We start from the raw sequence: 23,053 nt of genomic DNA on the forward strand, positions 1-23,053 counted from the left end.
GGATGCTAGGGTGGTCTTGACATCTCTTTATATCAATTAATAACATTGAGGGAATCACCTTCAATAACCACACCAAGGCACTTCTCCTTCCAAATTAAAACCCCTTGCATAAGAGCAGCAATTTCTGCAGGATTCGCATATACAACACCACATCAACCAGCATAACAGAAGATGGCTGAACCATCACTATCTCTACGGACTCCACCCACTCTTGCCAACCCTGGGTTATCCAAAAAGGACCCATCAAAATTCAATTTCAGCTGCCATATGCGTCTAACCTTTATGAATAGCAATGAGATGAGATTTGTCATATTGATCACAACGTCAAGTTTTGATGTCCCATATCCTTCTTTAGTGACACTAAACTAACTCCATACTGTATGCAAAATTCTATCTTTAATCCGTTGAGTTTCCAGCGACACTCCATCAAAAGTCCTATTTCTTTCCAACCATGGTTCCCAAATTGTAGCTCCTTTGTAAATGTCCCAAATCATACTACCAACTTTGGGAAATCCACTAAGCTTGAGATGATTTAAAATGTTATTTTGAGAATCTAGAATCATCAAAACACCAATTCTTTACATAGCCGAACACCAAATATGATAAGGTAAAGGAGAATGAAGAAACAAATAGGTAACATTTTTTTTTCATATTTCTAATGAAAGAGACATATTGACTAAAATTTTCCCTCTTTTTCTAGGGTTGTCAATAGATGGAATTCTATCTTGTAGCATCACCCAAATGAAAGCCTGCACCTTGTGTGGTATCCTCCATTTCCAAATATCCCTTAACTCCTACTGATTCCTTCTAATACGTTCATGAAACATCAACGAATATGCAGACTTCAAAAAATACCATCTGGCTCTTCGTCTGTTATAATCTCATCATTAGATTAGGTTAAGATTTGCACATTTTTAGGCAATCTCACCAATTTATACGACTGATTAAAAACCATATGTGGTATTCAATTATAGGCACAGACGATATTTCAAAAAACAGAATTCCCATTTACTTCTCCCACCTCCCTTACCTTCGCCATTGGATGAGCGTATCTGTGAAACAAATCTAGAAATAAAATTTTGAATGCAACCTCGGAAGCCTACTTTTGATGCACTGTTATCATCCCTCCTCATATACTATCTTGTATGTCGAACCATGAATGATCACATTAAAAGAATAAATTTTCAAACATGGGACTGCCCTGAGCCCCTTCTACCCGTAACAATAAACTGGTTTAAAGGGTCCTCAGCCATACTTTGTAAATGATTTTCCTAGTTCAAAGAGCGCCACCACCATTTAAATATTAAAGTTTGGTTAAGTAACTTGACTTTTCGAATACCCAATTCCCCTTCTTTTTTTTTGGTGTACGAACCCTATCCCAACACACAAGAGGGATCTTCTTCTGATTTTCATTAGATACCCATACGAAATTCCTCATCAGGTGCTCAATCTTCTTAATAACAGCTGAAGGCATTACTAACAACAATATTTGATAAATGGGTGAAGGCATTACTAACAACAATATTTAATAAATGGGTAGATTAGAGAGATAAGACTTGAACTCAAGAAATAAATTCTTTGCCTTCCAAAGATCCAAATTCACATTAGCTCTCTTCATCCCAAACGTCATTAGATTATGGGCATTTAATTGGAAAGGATTCTACTCTACGATTCATAACTGCAGCTAATTGATGAAAACTGAAGTTTTAGCGAAATTGACTTTAAAGCCCAAAACCAATGATGATTTAGTAATATGGAAACTCGCAACTTTGGGTTTTGGAAATCAAGTTTTTAAAATATAGCATTTCGTAATCGGGATTGTCTACGAAGAGACTGTTTATCTTTTGTACATAGATGTCACAATTATTCTCACTTATTAGATATAAAATTAGATGGCTTGAAGTCAATCGCAAAGTCCAAGAATTTTTTTTTTTGGAACTTTGTGTCTATTTAATGACACTCTTACAACCACCCATTTTGAAATTAAACTTGGGAATGTGGAAATCAGCCTTATCAATGGGTCATTAAACAATTCATCAATTAGAGATCGATATTTTTCGAAAAGGATTTTTCGGCCATAGCTTATCCATATTAAAACTAGCAAAATGGATGGTCCATATAAGTTGTTTGATTGATTAAAGTTATAACTAATTGTTATTATCAATAAAATCGTTCCATAGGGCCATTCTTGTAATCATTTGATGTAACACCATAAATATTTGCTAATCTGTTGATCAATTGCTTTGTTAATAAGTAGAGGACGTTAAGATCCTACCCAAGACTTGAACAGCCAAAGTATTATTTAAAGGAACAATCAATGAATGAGTGGCTTGGTTATCACCACAGCAATTTAAAAGCCTAGTATGTGGATAGGCAATATACTATTTCATAAAAAAGTATAAACTATGCTCATCAGTAGGATGCTTTAACTTTTCTTTTGTCCCAGCATGGATGTTATTTAGTACTTAAAAAATCAGAATCAGACTCTGGATCTCTAAGTTACCTGGTTCGAATTGGATCAAATTGAGCAATGGTTGAATCTGACCGGTCTACATATACCAAAAAAAAAGCAAAAAAAGAAAGGAAGGAAAAAACTGGGGAAACCAGGTTATTCTAAGGGCCCCACGAGTTCTTGTTCGATTCGGGCAATAATGTTTCAAATTGTGGGGCTCCAATTAGTGTTTCAAAACCCAGATCAATGGAGCAGATTGTTCACCCGTAGATCCATGGTGGATTATGGATGAGCAATCTAGGTTGAGTCTGGATCGATACTAGTCTAGGCAATGCTTATGAGCGAGATGCTACAGTGATCTCGCCCATAGGCCTATTGCTCTCCGAAAAAATCGAATGGCGTGCGTTTTTCAACCGCCATGGAGCTAGCATATCCGTGGTGGTACTGTTACGGACATACTAGGTACGTGGCGGTCAAAAAATCACACGTAACCGTTGTTGTGGGTCTGTTTTATAAAGCGCCACGGACGTAACAAGTCCATGGCGGTGGTAAAACACTGTAGCACTTCACCTATAGGCGTTTTTTAGGTTTTTTCTATATATATAGAGGGTGTGGTTTCCATAAGGTTGCAACCTTAAACAATCCAATTAAGGTGCACCTTCTAATTTTATCATAATATATCATTTTGATGTAAAATATTATTAGCATTATCTCAAAATCTATTTTCATACCTAATTATAAAATTTGAAACTCTAAAAATGGTTAAAATCAAGTAAATCTATAAACATATGAAAATTTTAAAAATGGATGGTCTAGATAATGTGTTGTAAGACACTATTTCTAGGACTCAAAATCACTTTTTCTTTCATAATCATACATCTCGATGTCGAGATGCTCAATTAAAGGGTGCTTCAACATTAAAATAATATTTTTCGATGGATTTTTGAGGTGCATTTGTAGTTCCACAGTTTAAGGTTGCAACCTTATATAAACTTTTTTCACATATATATATATATATATATATATGTCGTAAAAAAGTTTATATAAGGTTGAGGCCCAAAACAATCAAATGAACGTGTATCTCAAGTATTCAGTAAAAGTAGTTTTGATGCTCTAAAACCCTTAAATCCGATCATCTCGACCTTCAAATACATAGACATAAAAAGAAAGGACTTTAAATATTAAAAATAGTACATCTTGTGAGGCATCATCTAGACCGTCAACTTTCAAGATTCTCAAATGTTCATAGTTTTGCTTCATCTACACTATTTTTAAAGCTTGAAATTTTATAATTAGAGATGAATCTAAATTTTTAGATCATCATAAAAATTTTCAGTGCTAAAACGGCATCTTTCGACACCATTTGAAACTGTGCCTTACTTTGATTGTTTAGATCATCAGCTTTATACAAACCACACTTTTCCATAATTGGTTCAGTCCCTGCCTATTCCCATTCGAATCGATGTCTGGGTGGAAATTGCCGGGTTTTGAAACACTACTTCTAAATGACCATTCGGAGAATTTAGGTTAGAATTCTGGGGTTCCAACCGGCCATTTTTCAAACACTGAGTAATAAATATTTCATCATTTCTATTCGTTCGAAAATGTTCAAAGCGTCAAGCATCAATGCTTACTCATTCTGGGTACAAATAATATATTAGTGGGCCGGCTTCCCAGGAATAGATCCAACTGTGGTGAACTGTGAGCATACGCATTTATGGACACATGCAAATTATTTATTAGCTTTGCAGCATATATTTCCTTTTTCTTCTTATTAAATCAATAAGGAAAATAGTTTCAATTAAATCAATAAGGAAAATAGTTTCAAGTATCCAAAACTATGAGGATGGGTTTCTATGAGTCGGCCGACACAGTATATGTGGTCCCTCACTTATATGTACATATCCAGCTCCCCACTAAAATTTATTTTAGATGATTTTCTTTTTTTTTGTAGATTCATCATCTAGGGCGAAATAATCATAAATATGTATATATATATATATATATATATATATATATATATATATATATATATATATATATATATATATATAAATTTGAAAATAAAAAATATAATTATTTAGTATTTTTTATGCATCATCTATATCTAAATTATGGACAACACACTTTCGATGACATCCATCTTTAGGATGGACGTTAGCGGGCTCTTGCGCCCGCTGACGCATGAAACAATTTTCCAAACCATAATGAGAGGGTTATGCAATGCATAGGAGCTTATGTACGACATCAGTGGCATCGATGAGGTGATCTACGAACGTGTAGCAATTTGAAAAGGATGCTAATTCGCAAAGGTAGAGGAGCCCCTTGTCTAATAAATACAACATACCACTTATTTTCATATCGGGTGCGGTTTTTATAACCCCGAGACTCTAATCAATTAAAATAAATTGCACCTTCAATATAGTATCTACCAATTTGGTTTTAATATTGAAAATATTTTTAACCTTAAATTATATTTTTATTTTTAATTATAAAATAAGATTATAAACAACGAGACAATTTACTTTTTAGTATAAAAATGTCACAATTACTTATAGAGATCAATGTATTAACCGACACATCACGATTCTTTTTATCAGCACAACGCCTCTTACATCCTCAATCAGGATGACACTTATTTCACCATAGATAAGCACAACCCTTCTTCCGTCCTCGATCAGGATGATACTTATTTCACCATAACCAATAACACCTATGAGGGCAATAACCTGTGAAGCTCTAATGCCTAGGGTAATTCAAAAACTTCAACATTAGCGAAACACAAAGAGAGGGAGAGAGGTTAGGGAATCACATGGAGAGAGAGAGACTTGGGGAAAGACATGAGAAGAGAGGGAGGGATTGGGGAACCATAGGGAAAGAAGAGGGGGTTTGGGGAACCACGAGGAGAGACGTTGTTTCGGGAAACACAGGGAGGAGAGGGGTTGGGAAAGAGAGATAGAGAGGTTGATCAGGAAACACAGGGTGAGATAGAGACGGGTTGGAGTGAGAGAGAGGGGTATGGGGAAACACGGGTAGAGAGAGAGAGCCAGAGACCTGAAAAGAGAAAGTGGGGAAAAATATATATAGAGAGAGAAAGGGTTTGGGAGAATCTCAAGAGAGAGAAAAAGAAAAATTTGGGATGAATATATCACGTAAAGAGATGAAGGTTTTAGAATTTTTTTTATATTTGTTAAGGCTAAAAAATAGTTAAAAGTACGTAAAATTAGTCAAGAGGTTAAGAGATATATTTTAATTCTTTGGGTCTATTGAGATATATATACCAAAAATAAGAGGTACAAGGATATTTATGTATATATATATATATATATTAGAGTGATTTAATGCAATGGTCTTAGAGTTAATGAAATGCACCTTCAAAAGTTGTATTATGAATATTTGTTGGACCCCAATTTTTAAATATGGTAAATGCACCATTTTGGTTGATTAAACTTCTAGACGATTTGAACCATAACCTTCAAACCTAACCATCATATACTCGAGTCTTGTAACCTGAACCAAAAATCAAGAAAAACAGACAAGAAGCCTGAAGCACCTATTCTAGTCCAAACCTTGAGAAAAACCATTGAAAATGACATCAATGGATATTATGGAGGCTTCTAGGGCCCTGCACTTTCTGGAAGCTTCTAGATGCAATTCTAATGTGTTTGACATTATTATTTGCGAAGTTCTTATTCAGAACATTTGAAAATTGAGATCATCAGACTGAATCGAATCAGAAAAACCTACACAATTCCAAATCGGTGTTAGCCAATGGCCAGAGAGCTATAGCTTGAGAGACGCCCTAATTCCGAGATCGTTCAAACTAATTCAAGAGAGAGCCATAGCTTGAGAGAAGCCCTAATTCCGAGATCGTTCAAACAAATTCAAGAGAGAGCCATAGCTTGAGAGAAGCACTAATTCAACCTCAGATCATGAGGCTAGCTCACCAAAACCCTAAATAACTAGGAACCCTATGAAACTTTAAGTCATGGCTAGAAACCTTGATCCCATCTTTAATATTCAATATTCAATGTTTAATGCATCAATGATATCAAGTCCTTGTTTCAATGTTCAACGCAAACAAATCTTCAAGTTAGTGGGGACTCAATACAAAAATTCAATAAAAGTTTGATATAGGCCCCAACTATAGGCCCGGTTATATAAGCTTTCTACGTTTCCTTTTATTCCATTATTTGATTTTAGTTCTTAATAAAAAAAAATTAACTTTTTTGTTTATAGAAATAGTGATTTTTAAATGAGATCTAGCCGTGCTGTTTAGGTATGTTTTGTGACACTAAAATCCCAGATAGTCTAAAGCAAAGGCATGATGCATAATAGAGTTCCTAAGACCGACTCAAAATTCAAGTGTAGTAAGATGATTGTCTTTTGATCCAATAGATCCGTTCTCGAATAATTAAGGGTGGCAATCGGGTAGGGTAGACTTGCCGACCCGACGGGTTGAACTTGAATTAGATCCGGGTCCAAAACTTGGACCCGGCGGGTTGGCTTTGGCTCCGGCTTGACCTCTATCGGTTGGATTGGGTCCGGGTGGACCCCACACGGTATAAAATATATAGAAAAATATAGTATACAATACAAAAATTAATTTTTTAGACCCCGGTCCAAGTCGGGTTTCGGGTCCAAATGACTTGATCCCAGGCCGGGTCCAAGTGACTTGGACCCGACTCAAGTATGGGTCCATGTGAGACCTTTTTGGGCCCGGGCTCGGGCCCGAGCCATTGACACTCCTAGGAATAATCGGGAGTCTATGGAATCCCATATATGAATTTGTAAAGCATCTTTTCAACGGGCATGCCTATAAAATTTGGGGTTTATCTCTTTTAAATTGGCAGGATCCGAGGAAAAGATTAAGTTTAGATTTATCAGCACAAACCATGCCTCATCATATGGGATTGGGAATTAAAATCCGTAGAATAAGTTGACTGCCTAATAAGAACGGCGGTCAAAACAGTTCAAATCCGAATTCTAAATGACTAAAATTCAAATAGATTAGTTGTAAGTTTGAACAAAGGATTTCATCCGTGGGTGAGAAATTAGCTTGATCCGAAATTTGAATTGTCGGATTTTATCTGGATTTGGGTATGGATCTAAGATTTGATCCAACGGATCGGATCCGAATCCAAAATTTAGATCTAAATAGTAATTCAGAACGAATTTGTGTACAGGTGGAAGCGATCTAGATCCCACCCGATTATTAAAATATTATATATTATTATATATATAAATATATGTTATATTATATTTTTTGTTATATATTATTTTATAGGTATAAAAGAATATATAAAATAAATATTTGGATCCGATACTATCCAGATCCAAATCCAAATCCCATGTATCCTGTTTGGATATGATCGTATTCAGATCCGAATTCAAATATCATATATATTTTTCGTATTTGAATCTAGATCCCAACGGATCCAGACCCATCCGACCCATTCTCAGCCCTACTAAGTATCATCAACCAATGAATTGAAGAAAGGTTTTAGATCAACAAAGGATGGATAAAACCATATATCTACTTAGAGCTTACAAAAGCAGTCTAATTAAAGAGAGGGGAGATCTTTAGAAGAGAGAAATGGTGAAACAACATGAACCTCCTACTCAGAAAGATGGTAAAAGATTTGAAGATATCATTAATTCAAATAAAAATAACTATAATACCCTTATAAATTGTAAACTTTTATGGGTAATTTAGTCATTTTATTTATTTTAAAATAATTTTTTATATTTTTACAAATGTAGTATGTTGAGAAGTATCAACTCTAAAAAAATAGAATCAAAATATAATATACACTCTCAAAAAATGGGTCTTGAGATTAAAATATAAAATATAAATAATTATTTCTTAATTTTGATAACTAAAATGAAAATTTTAATAAAATTTTGAATTATTTTAGATCTCATTATTGGCACATCCTCAACAGCTTGATTTCACATCAAGTGGCAAGAGTGATTATAAACTGCATGCCAGAGGCAAAAGTGATTATAACCCCCATGCCTAAGGCAATTGAACTTATCTTGTGCACTTTCCACATAAAAGTAGGCCACATCCCCATCCTTCAAAGCACTTTTAAATTGGCAATGTTCCCTGGCTTTAACTTGTCATTATTCTTAAAAAGAAAAAAGAGATGCTTCTCTCTATCTTTCCTTAAAAGTGGAACAAAGCTTATTAAACCCACTTAAAGTTTCTTAAATATTTGAATATATGAAAATGATCAAGAAGTATACATCTATCTTTCCTTAAAAGTGAAACAAAAAGCTTACCAAACCCACTTAAAGTATAAAATATTTGAATATGTGATATTGATCAACAATTATAAAAATTAATCTTGTACGTTCCTTAAAAGTAATGCAAATATATTCATGAAGATTTATTTAGACCCACCAAGAAAAAAATGTAAAATATTTGGATATATAGTAGTGATAAATAAAGTTTACAAATTACTTTCAAATAATTGAAAATAAAATATGAATAATGAGACTAAAAAATTGGATATTATTTATAGAAATGATAGCGAGAGGTAGGGAATGAGATAGAGATTATTGGAAAGAGAGAATGGAAGAAAGAGAGAAATCATGGAGAGAAAGACCCTATAAAGAGATGTCAAAAGATATGCCTTCGGTAGATCTCAAGCTAGGAATATTTTTAGGGCGCTAAATTTTGAGGATGTAACCTGTTGAATGAGAAACCAACCTCAAAAAGGAAATTATCCAAATCAGATGTTCTATGTGCTTGAAAAAAATTATGGCCTAAGATTGAATTAGAAGAGATCTAAGTATTTAAGAACTCAAAATCCACCCTTTTTTTTTTTTTTTTAAAAAAAAAGAAGTTTAAAATAATCATTTAATTATTCTTAATTAGATCAAAAAATTCAAAAAAAAAATCATAAATACGTCCCCTCAGACAGATTTGTACTTTTTTAGGCATCCCCAAATCTTTTGATGCGATTCTTGACCACGATGCTCTTTTTTTGCAAGCAACCATGAAGTACAAAAATTAATTTTTTGGGACCAAAATACCTTATTCCTTAATCACGGTTCTCACTTCTTCTCTTAGCTGGTCCAACACAACTTGTAGGGAGCTGGTGTACCGAACCAGCTTTATATTCAACTTGTGCCGGTGCAAGCCGGTTCCGCACATTTTTGTGTCATATTGGGCAACATGTTCGGACAGGTTAAAATAGGGGATATTTTGGTAAAAAAAAATTAAAATTTTATTTAAAAAATTAGTATTGCAGTTAATAGTGTAGTATAAAAAATATTGAGGGATACGCTACCTAAAAAGCAGAAATTAATGGTGTCTATAGTTTTTCCAAAATTCAGTCAAAAAAAAATTCTAAAGTATCTCTTCCGTCCAAGGGAGTTAATATACATTATGCTCCCATAGAGCTATACACCGTCCAAAGTGATTTCAAAGCATTTTGGAGATATAAACCTCACCATTAAAAAAAAAAAAAAGAAGAAAAAAAAAGAAAAAGAAAAGAACAAATAAAAGCCTCATTCTTTCCTACGCTACCTGTTTCATCCATTAACTAAATCTTCTTAGAATAATATAAGGAAAATTGTTTCATCGGGCTCGATCGTATTTCGATATATGCATTCCAAAAAATGTAAATCATCCATTTTAAAAATAGATATAAGTAGGTGTTTTATCTAAAAACAATGAAAATTAACCATCCAAATTTTTTTTACTAGAATTATTAATTTTAATTTTTAAAATTTATTTAAAATTTTAAATTACATGCCTTAAAAAATTAAGTTTTAAAATATATCTCAAAAATAGATTTATGAAGAGGTCCCATTTCTACATATGAGGACTTGGCCACGTAAAAACCGGATCCTTAATATAGTCTCCCTCAAAAATCCAAACAACGATCAAATCATCAAAGGGCCCACAAGTCCACAATATGACCAAACTGCCCTTGGTATTCAAAAAGACTATTATACCCCTATTTCTTGACCGACACATCCTACCAATCATTTTTGAAAAAATTACAAAAAAATTCTAAAATATACTTTTTATGGAACTTACCTCTAGTTAACTTTTTTTCATTTTTTTTTTTTTCTAAAAAACAAACTTTTTCTACAAATATCTCTAGAAAAAACAGTTTATTTTTTTAAACGAAAATGTCTTTCTTGTGTAGCACATTGTCGGAATGCACTTAAATAGTGCCAGAGCCATGTGACTCAAAATACTATACTGCCGTAGCACACTTATGTCGGAGCGCTGTGTTACATTGCTGGAATGCATTTTACGAAGTGTCGGAGCATTGTGCCCTTTCGTAGCACATTGCCGAAGAGCACTAAGACAGTGTTGGAGCCCTGTGACTCGGAATGTTCCACTGCCGGAACGTACTTACGTAGTGTCAGAGAGCTGTCTTACACTGCCGAAGCTCACTTACGCAGTGCCGGAGCGCTGTGTTACACTGCTGGAGCACACTTACGAAGTGCCGGAGTGTTGTGCCCTTCCTGTAGCACAGTGCTGAAGTGCACTTAATCAGTGCTGAAGCGTCAGAATGCTCCATTGCCGCACTTACGTAGTGTCGAAGCGCTGTTTTACACTACCGAAACGCACACTTACATAATGCCGCAAAGAGGTCGGGGTATTCGGTAAAATAAGGGTAGTTTTATTTTTTTTTAATTTTTGAAATGGTTGAGGAATATTTGCATAATTTGTTTTTTTTTTTTTTTGGGAAGAGAGTGAGAAAGAAACTTAATTTGGGGTAAGTTGCATAAAAGAAAAATATATTTGAGGGGTTTTTTATAATTTTCCCAACATTCTTTCACTCCAACCGTCGGATGATTCTTACGTCAAAATAATTTCAAAGAAGGTCATAAAAAATTACAGAAAATCCAAAGTTAAAGCATCCAGGCGTCATATGACCCTGCGTTAATCACGGGAAGAGAGAGAATGTATTTTTTAGAGAGAGAAAGAGGAATATGGTTTTTTAGAGAGAGAAAGAGAATGCAGTCCATTTGAGAAAGGATGATAAGTGGGCCTGTGCTCCCAAGAAAAACACCTAGTTGGAGTCCACCCCAAACTCCTCGACTACTTGAGCAACTACTTCTCTCTCTACTTTCTCTCTCATACTTGGGCAACTCCTCCACTTTCTTTCTGCTCCTAGTGAGAGAAACCCATCTCTCCTCTCAATACAGTTGATACATTTTTGTGGCATGTGGGTTTGGAGGTCTTTCAATGGCGGGCATCAACATGAAGGTGTTGGGTTTTGGTTTGAGAGAAGCAGTGGACATGGTTTTGGGTACGTACCCAAAAAGATTCCTCAAGAGAAAAGATAGTAATGCAAGTGAAAAAGGTAGGCTACATTCTGCTGTTTCTTGGCTAATTTTCTCTTTTTTTCTTGTTGCTTTGAGTTGGGTTTTTGGATTTCTACGTTGGTTTTTGAGGAGATTTCTGGTTTTGTTTGGATCTGACAGTGGGTTGTTTGTTTGCCTTTTTTTTTCGTTGTTGATGAATTGGGTCGTGTTTATCTGGCTATTGATATACAATTTTTGGAATTTTGGGCTAAAAAAAGTTTCTATTTATGATATGTATTGTTATTGAAGGATTTTTCTGCAGGATATTGTATAAATGGGCAATAATAGATAGAGATGCAGGTTTCCTTTGGTGATTTTGGTGGTTTCAGGGAGAAAACGATATCTGGTTTTGTATATGGGATTTGGAATTTTTTAATGAATGTAGTTTTTCTCTACTTTCCTCTTTTTAATGAATAAAAACCGTGGTTTTATTTTTTTATTTTTAAAAAACTTTAAGAGGCTTTCTATGTTGACTTTGTTACGTTTGAGAAGAAATGTGGGTTTTCCTTTTTTTTTCTTTTTCTTCTCTCTTGGATTTGGGTTTACTGGCATGTTGATTTCCTATATGGTTTACAGGAATATTTGTTTCTAGTCAATTATGGTCTTCATTTCTTTTTCTCCTGTTGTTCTTTCCTCCAATCTTTGGATGAGTTACTGTTTACAAGAAAAAATATTTTCTTTTCATTTTAAGAATGTTTACTTTGTTAGTTAGGTTCCTTTTTGTAATTTTTTTATCTCATTTGCAAGTTTTAACTTTATTTAGTTATTTATTTAACAGGTTGCTTTTAGAAGAAATTTATATGGTTTTGGGGAATTTACAAAATTTTGTTAGAGGGATGTTGATTTTATATGCACCGGCAACTTATGACTCTTAGTACTCTTGGGATTTGGTCTCCCTCAGTCCCTTTCTTATTTGTGGATCCAGTTTTCATGAACATTAGCTTGTATTATACTTAACATAAAAAAAAAAGAAAAAAAAAGCTTGTATTATACTTCTCGAAGTGTTATTCGAAGTAAGGAAATCTTACACATAAAAGAAAAAAGAAAAAACAGAAAGAAGCTTGTATTATACTTCTCAAAATGTACTTCAAAGAAAGAAAATCATGCATTTAAAGTGGAAAATAGCAACATATGGACTATATATATATATATATATATATATATATATATATATATATATATATATATATATATATATATATATATATATATATATATATATATATATATATATATATATATATTGTTTTTTAATTAATATGGAAGAGGGTTGCTTCATAATTTGGGTTGAAGTTTCTAGGTAGTTATACCTGGGATTCACATTGACGTTATATATGTATTTGTAAAAGAACGAGCACTAGAGGAGCTACGGGGTTCTTTGTTCAACGAGCTTCGCACTTCGGAAGGCGCTAAGCGTCAGCAACAAAGGTTTTGTGGTCCATCCGTAGCCATGACGTTCAACTTTGTGGTTTCAGTTGGCATTATCATGGTTAACAAATTGGTGGGTTAATTATTTTTTTATGTTTTGCTTTCTTTTGATTTGAATCTCCTATGGTTACACATGGATGGGCTCCTTTGGTAAGTCTCGCTCTCAAAAAAAAAAAAAAAGTTTTGAAGAGTCCATATTACCTAGTTGCATAGAATGACCATCCTTTGCATAGAAATTAAAGTCATTTTGTATGTCCTTTACAGACAGCAGTCTGATAGCTGGCACCCAAAAGGAGCTGGGGTTATGCATTTGATTATCAAGTTGTTTCCAAGCTTGGTTCTTTATCTGATCTTGTTTCCAAAAATGGTACCTGATGCGTTGATAGCCATAAGGAAAATGAAAATTTTGCTTTTCAGAGAAACTGGTTGAATTAATGAAACTTTTTAATCAAAAAAAAGAAAATAGTAAGCAGTAGAATTTTTGGAGGAGTATTTGATAGGTTATTCTCACTATCAAAGATATATGGTGGGTTATCCAATAAATAAATAAATGAATAACTAAACTGTATCATGAGTTGACATTTGGTTCTTCTTTTGTCTACAGGTGCTGAGCAAGGTTGGATTTAATTTCCCCATCTTTCTTACATTCATCCATTATGTTGTGAGCTGGTTTTTAATGGCCCTGTTCAACACCTTCTCGCTTCTTCCTTCCTCTCCTTCTAAATCAGCATCCTTTTCTTCTTTGCTTTCCCTGGGTATCGTTATGAGTTTCTCCACTAGCCTTGCTAATATCAGCTTAAAGCACAATAGGTGAGGTTTGCTCTACCATTGTGTATTTAATGTCTTCATCCCACATTATTCATTTGTTGTTGGCTATGTATTTAAGTTTAGCTTGTTGTTCTTTCCTCCCTCTATCTCATACACACACACACACACGCGTGCAGAGTCTTTGTCACACAATGTCATTAAACCATTAAAAATATTTCACTAATCAAATGTAAAGTGGGGAATCTATTTCATTTGGGTTATTATGTTGATGGAGAAAGATCATGACCCAGCGTAATGCCACAGTTGTCTCTGTCCCCATTTCAATGGTTTGTGATAACCCCAACTGGCTATGAGTATCTATAGTTGATTGGTTTCCAGTATATTTTCTCTTCATTTATTCCTGACATTGACTTGTCACCTTTCCTTGTAGTGTTGGTTTCTATCAGATGGCCAAGATTGCTGTGACCCCCACCATTGTACTAGCCGAATTCCTGTTCTTCAGGAAAAGTGTTTCTTTCCACAAGGTAATCACTTTGAGATTTGGCTGCTTTTATTGTCTTGAAAGTGATATTTGGTGAACAATTCCATCACTGATGTAACTCTGATGTTTTAGTGTGGCTTCTCCAAAAAGCTTGCCAAAGAATAAATTAGAAGTTGTTGAATTATTAAGAAGCTGATTGTAACACTGCATTTTTAGAGTCATAAATCTGAACATTAATTCCTGATTTATCTCACAGACTCGCAGTTCAGAAATGAAACTTATGTATGTTGCTCCTTCTGATTTGATGCATTAAGAGAACACTCCATCTGCATTGTCATACATCTTGGTTGATCAAGTAATAGAAAACAATGGCAAGTCTGAGGTTTTTCTATAAACTATATGTCACGTCTATCATTTCAAAAAGGGTGCCTTTGTATAAGGCTGAGGCTCTAAACAATCAAAGTAAGGCACACCTTCAAATAGTGTCAAAAGATGTCGTTTCAGTACCTAAAATCTTTATGATGACCTGAAAATTTATTTTCATCTCTAATTATAAAATTAAAGCTTCAAAAATATTGTAGATCAAGCAGATCTATGAACACTTGAAAATCTTGAAAATTAACAGTCTATATAATGCATTACAAGATGCACTATTTCCAAGACTTGGAAGTCCATTATTTTTTCATGTCCATATACCTCAAGGTCGAGACGATCGGATTTGAGGTTTTTTTGGCATCGAAACAACTTCTTATAGTGAAATTTTCAGGTCCACTACAGTTTGATTGTTTAGGTGCTCAACCATATATAAACTTTTCCTTTCAAAAAGCTAGGATATTGTGGGCATTGTTTAGAGAATCTTCTGGGGTATGATGTCTTTATTTTTATCAGCATATTACTCAATTTATGGATAGCTTATGCATATACTATACAGATTACTTGGGTGGAAATTCTTGTCGTAAAATATAGTTCTCACATCTTTTAACCAATGACAATCAGTTTGTCAATCTTGTCCTTAAGCTTAAATGGAACTAGAGCCATTAAAAATGTCATGTCATACTCTTTCCAGTTCAGGACTAAACTTCCCATGTATGCTACATATTACAAGATTCTTTAGATGAATGAGAAAATAAATTCTTATTAATTAAGGCTAAACCATAGTGGGTCCAAGCCGCCCAGTGCCTAGGCGGATGCCCCGAACCTGGGCGGCCCAGTCGAATCCAAAAAGGATGTCCAGTCAAAGATGCTTCTAAGGAGTCAAAATCTTATAAAAAACGCCCCAATAGATTTATAAAACATCTAAAATTAAATCTAATATCAATGGGTGATGTTTTGATCAATTTTTGTCAACTTTAAAAAAAAATAATTTCCGCCTCTGGGCGGGGAGGCCGCCCTGGGCTGGGCGCTTGCCTAGACAGGTTCCGTACCGCCTAGGCAACCGCCCAGGGACTGCCGCCCAGATTGGCCGCCTAGGCCTGGGCAATGCGCCTAAGCCTTCTGGACCACCTAGGCGGCCGCCTAGGCTCTAGGCGGTCCACTTTTTGAATCACTGGACTAAACTTAAATTTCTCCCATGTATATTAACTGCAATATGTGATAAATTACCTAGTACCTACTTTCTTTCACTAGATTTCCCATCTCATGGGATTAGATTCATAATGCCTTTTTAATAGTAACAAGATGCTTATCTTCTCAAATAGTTGGAATAATCTTGGGGAAAAAGAACCAAGGGACCACTTGGGGACAATGAATTTTCATTAATAATTATCTAGAAGGTGATGAGAGTTTTTGCCTTTTTGGAGCAGGAATTGAATAGCAACCCCACTATAAGGTTCCTATAAATAGCGAGTAATTTCCATGACTTATGATACTATGATGCTAGATTGACGTGGGTATAGCTTTGTATGTCCTAGACCATAAGAAAATGGATCTATGTTGTGACTAGTTTATGTTTTTGGATGTTAATTGCTTCACTATAATATTTTGATCAATTTATATTTCTAAAATTGTCGTTAAGAGCTATGTAAGGTGGTGACTAGAATTAAGTGGCGCTGGAAAATACAAGATTTTAGACTGGTGTAAAGAGTCAACCATGATAATAGTTTATCTTTTTTTATGGACACTGGAAAAACTATGCTACCAACTTCCTGTCCAGGATTTCAGACAAATACAACAATATGGTGCTGAAAATGTTTAGTAAAAAAATATAGTGTCGTTATAGTAGACGATTATTTAGAACATCAGTGAATCTGGTAAATTTCTTATTAAAAAATGTTGAGCATTCCATAAATTTGTAAACCATTGCACTAGGTAACGCCAACCATTTCACTAGAGATATACTCTGATATGAATTGCAAGAAGCATTTTATTCATCAATCTATGAACATATCACATTGGACCTGAACTCAATCTTTTATGGCGGCTTTCCGTGTTGTTTATGTGATATAAAAACATGTGTACTTTGGTTCATCACTTCCACTGAAACTGATGGCGGTGGAGATATTTTTGGCCCCACCATTGAGGCCATGTCCTTTAATGGCGGGTCCCGTTCTCTCTCTCCATCACCCTATCAATTCATTGGAAAGTGATGACCCATTGGACATCGTTACTCCCTAAAATATATATATCGGCATCTATTTGTTTGGTTAATTGTGGAAAAAGAAAAAGACATGTATACATGAATGGCATGTATTTTATTTCTTGAAATGTGATGAATTTTCAACGAGGGGCGGTGTTCTTGTGCAGGTGTTGGCACTGACTATGGTATCAATAGGTGTAGCAGTTGCAACTGTTACAGATTTGCAATTCAACTTCTTTGGTGCTTGTGTAGCAATAGCATGGATAATCCCTAGTGCTGTAAATAAAATTCTTTGGTCCAAATTGCAACAACAGGACAACTGGACAGCTCTCGCGTAAGATTAATTTCTCTGAGATGCATCATTATTTGTTTTGTTGTTTTCTTGAGATGCATCATTATTTGTTTGTTTTTCTATGATTACTAGACCAGGAACAATAGTGAGTGGTAAGGATTGATATTTTGGATTTTGCCATGGATTCATAATGGCAGCAAATTGTTATTCTATATTTCAGATAATTTTGGACAATGGATGTTACTATCTCAGCCATTAACAATAATTCAGTGTCCACCACTTATCCAAAAAAGCATAACAATAATTTGGTATCCACCAGGGCTTTACATGGAAAGCGTAAAATTTCAGTAGTGATATTATCCGCGAGCTTTTGAAAGTAATGACATTTTAATAGTGATGTTATCCATGAGCATTTGAAACTCAGATTTTCAATTGGTATATTATCCATGAGCTTTTGTGGCCATTCTCATTCACAAAGTATCTCGCCAATGGACAATACTTGTGCAGGTTGATGTGGAAGACGACACCAATAACCTTGTTGTTCTTGTTGATCTTGATACCATGGCTAGACCCCCCTGGTGCCTTATCTTTCAATTGGAACTTCAATAACACGCTGGCCATCTTTGTATCGGCCCTTCTTGGGTTTCTTCTCCAGTGGTCTGGTGCTTTGGCTCTTGGGTGAGTCTTTTGTTTTCCCAAATTCCATGAAACACCTAAGATTCAACATTTTCTTATTGTTTTGAGCGTTTTCATTAGTTGTTATGATCACCAATGATCAAGTTAGTTGTGCCATAATTTTGGAATTGACAATAAATCACTCATGGATTCAAAGTTGGAACCAATAAATTTATATTTACACTCTCTAAACGGGATTCAAGCCAATATGTAGCTCCTTGGTTCAGCATTCAGTCACTACACTTCCCATCAAATCTTCCAAATATTGTGCCATATTTTTACGTTTCAATGCATCCACTTGTATGTGTGTGTATGTGTGTGTGTGAGAGAGAGAGAGAGAGAGAGAGAGAGAGAGTCCAAAAGCCATTTCAAATCTTTGGGTTTTCGTTATTTCTCTCCTTTTCATTGATCTAGTCCGATATTTCTCTCTATTTTTGTGCGTGTGTGAAGAGAGAGCAAGACTCCAAAACCCACTTCATATCTTCGGGTTTTTGTTATCACTCTCCTTTTCATTGACTTATTCTCATATTTCTCTCTATTGTTTCAGTGCAACATCTGCAACTGCTCATGTTGTGTTGGGGCAGTTCAAAACATGTGTGATTCTTCTTGGAGGTTCTCTTCTCTTCCATTCAGATCCGGGTGCCTTGAGTCTTTGTGGTGTGGTGGTGGCTCTCTGTGGAATGAGTGTCTACACTTCTCTAAACTTGAAGAAAGCTCCAGAGTCTACAGGAAAGCAAACCTTGAGGCAAATTTCTGTGCTTTCGAAGCCAAAAAGTAATGGAGAAAGCGAGATGAGTGTAGTCTAAAGACTAAACAATACTTGGATTTTAAGTTAATTCTACAGTTTAGAGACTAACCCATTCCTTCACGTGGTAATAATTTTTGTTTCTTTCTTTTTTCTAATGATTATAAGCTTCCTGAGTATAATAATTATGTTACAACTTACAAGCATGGGAAAGATAGTCTGGCTCAAGGTGATACACGGAATCAGACATCAATATGTTTAAATTTGTTATCCATGTATATAGTGCATTATATTTTATGGAAAACTGTCTTCTCTTGTAATCTTGGTTGATGGTTTCTTTGGGATTCAACCCATTTGTAAGAAACTTCTGATGCCTTTGGTGTCAAGTACAACATATGGCTCTTTGTATCTATGTTTTGATGGTGAGAATGGGTCTATATCTTGGTTGTGTTTTGTTTTGTCGTAAGTTTGGGTGGTGACAATGGGTTTGTATCTTGGTTTTGTTTTCACATAAGTTTGGGTGGTAAAGGAAACTATATTGAAGGGTAAAACTAAGTTAAGAAAGTGATTCAGCAAGAAGGTGCTTGAGGGAGTTTTTGGAGAATTTTGACTCTCTCTCTCTCTCTCTCTCTCTCTCTCTCTCTCTCTCAATACTGTCACACCAAGCACTTATCATTTCCAGGCATAAAGTCTGATACGGTGGGATTTCTCATGGTTAGGGTGTCAGAACCTACAAGCAAGAATGGTTTCAGTATATAGCTAGTTTAGACTTGGTAAATGCAGGATAGGTGCATTAAGCGTAGGCTTTCTTGTATTGATCCCAACTTTCTTTGGCTACTTTTAGGTGGCATTGTGCACTCTTTAGAATTAAAGGATCAACATCCTTCACCTTCTCCAGATTTAGCGGAGATATTGCAGTTGTTTCCTGCACCATCTTCTACTAATTAGTATCTATATGTGCAGTATTGGGGAGAGGAATTTGGTGTTGATGTTGTACTTTCTAGTAAAAGAAAGCATTTCTGGAGTTAAACTAAGCCATGGCCTTGCACATATGCAGTTAATGGTTAAACATATGTGGATTAGAGGTTTTTCTCTCAAACTTTAGCACATGATTGTGTTTCTCATAGGAATGTGTACTCCTAACTCTTGATTGTATTGAGTACTCAAGTTGATGGCTGGACTCAACTGACAGTCATCTTCCCTGTCTTGTGCTAACTGCATAGAGAGAGAGAGAGAGAGAGAGAGAGAGAGAGAGAGAGTTGGGCGGCTGAGGAGGGCAGAATGTGTCGGTTGGTGGAGTTAGAGAGAGTGGGCGTGTTTGGGACAAGAGAGTAGGTTTAAAGATAGAGGGAAACCCTTCTTTACTGTTTTTTGGTTGTGGTGGAAAGGCAATTTGGTCAATTGCCCCTCAAGGACAGTGATGCGAGGGTGAGTATATGCTGTAAAAATCTAAAAGCTCGGATATCCAATTTCTTAAAAAAAATATCTGAAACATCTCATAAAAAGCTTTACTTTGATTGAGGAAATGGGTTTTAAATCTAGTTGAAACCACTCAAGAAGAGCCATTAGTTGTGTTTTGCCAGTGCCATTGATCTAGCACTAAGTTGGACAAATAGTCTGAACTGACCAAGATTCCTGTGTCCTTTACCTAAATTTTGTGATGAATTGGGGTTTCATTATTTGTAATCAACGAACTGCCGATAAAAAAGGTGTTTTTTTTGGCGAAGGCATTTTATGTATTGAATCGTGCTGGCTATCGACCAATACAGGAACAGGTTGAAACCAAAGGAGAAAGGCAGTGCAAATCAAAATAATGCCAATGTGAAGCACATATGACCATTCCAAAAGTTAAGAAATCACCTGTTCTGCATTGACTGGTACTAACATTTATCAATGAACACAATCAGTATAAACCTTAAGAAGCAGATTTCTTCCTGGTTATCAAGTGATCTCTGAAAGTGAGTTCATCGCATCCAAAAGTTTTCTGAAGTCGGTATCTGGTGAATGTTGTAACGTGAATATTTGAAAGTGAAAAGGAGTGGCACTCAAGGAATCCACCATTCACAGAAAGGGATGTGTATAAGGTTATACAAAGTATGTGAAGTATTATATTATGCAAATATCTGAAACACAAAAAGAAAAGGTCTGGTACCTGGTAGACAACGACAATTTTATTTATAGTAAACATTACAATGGTTGACTCTACCAATGAGTTGAAATTTAGTTATCTCCTGAAATCAGCAGAACTTCAAAATATCCTATTTCCTTTATCATAAAACAAATTTCTCAAAAGACACAAGATTTATCGAAGACTATTTCCATTGCAAAAAAAAAAGAATGAGTTCTTCATGCTCTGACAATCAGAGATGGAGTGGAAGAAGGGTGGACTACTATAATTCAATCAGAAATAAATAAGGTGTTACACAAGAAAAAAATATCGACCAGAGACCAGTTAATATGTAAAAAATGAGAAACAAATCGGCACTTGAAAGTGGCCGACCTATCGGGAGCAAGAGTGAGGAGTTGCAGAAGTAACTTCTTCCTAAAAACTCGTAATGTCTAATTCTCTCATTTGAGTGAGAGAAAGTATGTTAAAATTTAGAGAGAGAAAGTACCAAATTTTGTAGAGAGAAGAACTATCTTAAAATTTTAGATAGATTTTGAGATAGATAAATTATCTCCAATGTTAACTTTTAGAGGGAGAAAGTATATTAAAATTATATAAAGAGAAAGTATGTTAAACTTTTAGAGAGAGAAAGTACCAAATTTTTTTGAAGAGATAAACTATCTCAAAATTTTAGAGAGAGAAACTATCTCAAATTTTAAATTTTAGAGAGAAACTATTTTAGAGAGGCAAAATACATGCAAATTTTTAGAGAGCGAAACCATTTCAAAATTTTAGAGAGAGAAACAATATCATATTTTAATTTTTAGAGAGAGTACTTAAAAGTTTTAGAGATAGAAACTATCTCAAAAAATTATAGAGAGAGAAACTATATCAAGTCTCAAGTTTTAGAGAGATAAATTATTTTTAAAATTTTAGAGAGAAAATATTCTTAAAATTTTAGAGAGAAATTAGTCTAAATTTTAGAAAGAGAAACTACCAAAAAAAATTAGAGAGAGAAACATCTCGCTTGTTAGAGAGAGAAACTATCTCCAATTTTGAGTTTTAGAAAAAAACTATATTGAATTTTGAATTTTAGAGATAAAATATATTAAAATTTTACATATAGAAATTAAATCAAATTTTAGAGAGAGAAAAACTACCTAAAAATTTTAGAGATAGAAACTATCTCAAAATTTTTGAAGAGAGAAACTATCGTAAAATTTATGTTTTAGAGAGAGAAAGTATCTTAAAATTTTAGAAAGAAACTATTTATATGAAATTTTTAGAGAGAGAAACTATCGTAAAAAAATTTAGAGAGAATCTATATCAAATTTTAAGTTTTAGATAAAGAAAGTATCTCAAATTTTAAACTTTAGAGAGAGAAAGTATATTAAATTTTAGAGAGACTATACTATTTCAAAATTTTAGAGAGAGAAAATATCTCAAACTTGAAGGTTTAGAGAGAAAAAGCATATTAAAATTTAAGAAAATAACTACATCAAATTTTAGAGAGAGAAAGTTCATAAATTTTTTAAGAAAAAGAAACTATGACAAAATTTTTAGAGAGAAATTATATCAATTTTAGCTTTTAGAAGAGAAAGTATCTTAAATTTTGAAAGAAAGACTATATCATATTTTAGAGAGAGAAACTACTTAAAATTATTTAGAAAGAGAAACTATATCAAAATTATTGACGAGGGGAACTATCTCAAGTTTTAGGTTTTAAAGAGAGTATATTGCAATTTTAGAAAGAGAAACTATATTAAAATTTAGAAAGAGTATAACACCTAAAAATTTTAGAGAGAGAAATTATCTCAAAGTTTTTAGATAGACAATTTCAAATTTTAAATTTTGGATAGAAAGTATATTAAATTTTAAAAAGAGAAACCATATCAAATTTTAGAGAGAGAAATTATATCAAAATTTTTATAGATATACCATTCCAAAATTTGAGTTTTAGAAAGAGAAAGTATATAACAATTTTAGAGAAAAAAGTTTTATCAAGTTTTGTTACCAAACAATGGACATGGAAGTGATTGCAATGAATCCATGAATTTTATGTAATTTATCCAAACAAGAGATTTGAGGAATCCGTGATAAAAATCCTTGATATTGAAATCCATAGATTTTCTTAGATTTCAAATATCCAAGATTTCTAATTTCCTCCTATCCAAAGGAAGATAGGAGGAAAGTA

The 23,053-nt window shown here is 34.2% G+C and overlaps 1 protein-coding gene across 2 annotated transcripts; it reads left to right on the plus strand.

Annotated features, from left to right (window-relative positions):
• The first annotated feature begins 11,605 nt into the window (after nucleotides 1–11,605).
• Nucleotides 11,606–19,164, plus strand: LOC18444228 (nucleotide-sugar uncharacterized transporter 2). 2 transcript variants are annotated; one of them, XM_006854404.4, is made up of 7 exons: nucleotides 11,606–11,787; nucleotides 13,138–13,289; nucleotides 13,821–14,026; nucleotides 14,415–14,508; nucleotides 17,208–17,374; nucleotides 17,840–18,010; nucleotides 18,555–19,164. In XM_006854404.4, the coding sequence occupies exons 1-7, from the start codon at nucleotides 11,670–11,672 to the stop codon at nucleotides 18,811–18,813; spliced, it is 1,167 nt and encodes a 388-aa protein (XP_006854466.1). In that variant the 5' UTR covers nucleotides 11,606–11,669; the 3' UTR covers nucleotides 18,814–19,164. The 2 variants fall into 2 exon arrangements, with proteins under 2 accessions (XP_006854466.1, XP_088727333.1); XM_088871207.1 differs by lacking the exon at nucleotides 18,555–19,164 and having other exon boundaries at nucleotides 17,840–18,014.
• Nucleotides 19,165–23,053: the final 3,889 nt, after the last annotated feature.

The sequence above is a fragment of the Amborella trichopoda genome, chromosome 7 (genome assembly GCF_054954075.1).
Source record: "Amborella trichopoda isolate Santa Cruz 75 chromosome 7, AtrichopodaSantaCruz75HAP2 v2.0, whole genome shotgun sequence".
In the NCBI taxonomy this organism is placed as follows: domain Eukaryota; kingdom Viridiplantae; phylum Streptophyta; class Magnoliopsida; order Amborellales; family Amborellaceae; genus Amborella; species Amborella trichopoda.

Excerpts from the sequence above, each read along its gene's own strand:
- LOC18444228 (XM_006854404.4), top strand. The coding sequence starts at position 11,670 with ATGGCGGGCATCAACATGAAGGTGTTGGGTTTTGGTTTGAGAGAAGCA. Across the intron at positions 14,027-14,414 it reads ATCAGCTTAAAGCACAATAG|TGTTGGTTTCTATCAGATGG; the intron begins GTGAGGTTTGCT and ends CTTTCCTTGTAG. Across the intron at positions 18,011-18,554 it reads TCTGGTGCTTTGGCTCTTGG|TGCAACATCTGCAACTGCTC; the intron begins GTGAGTCTTTTG and ends CTATTGTTTCAG.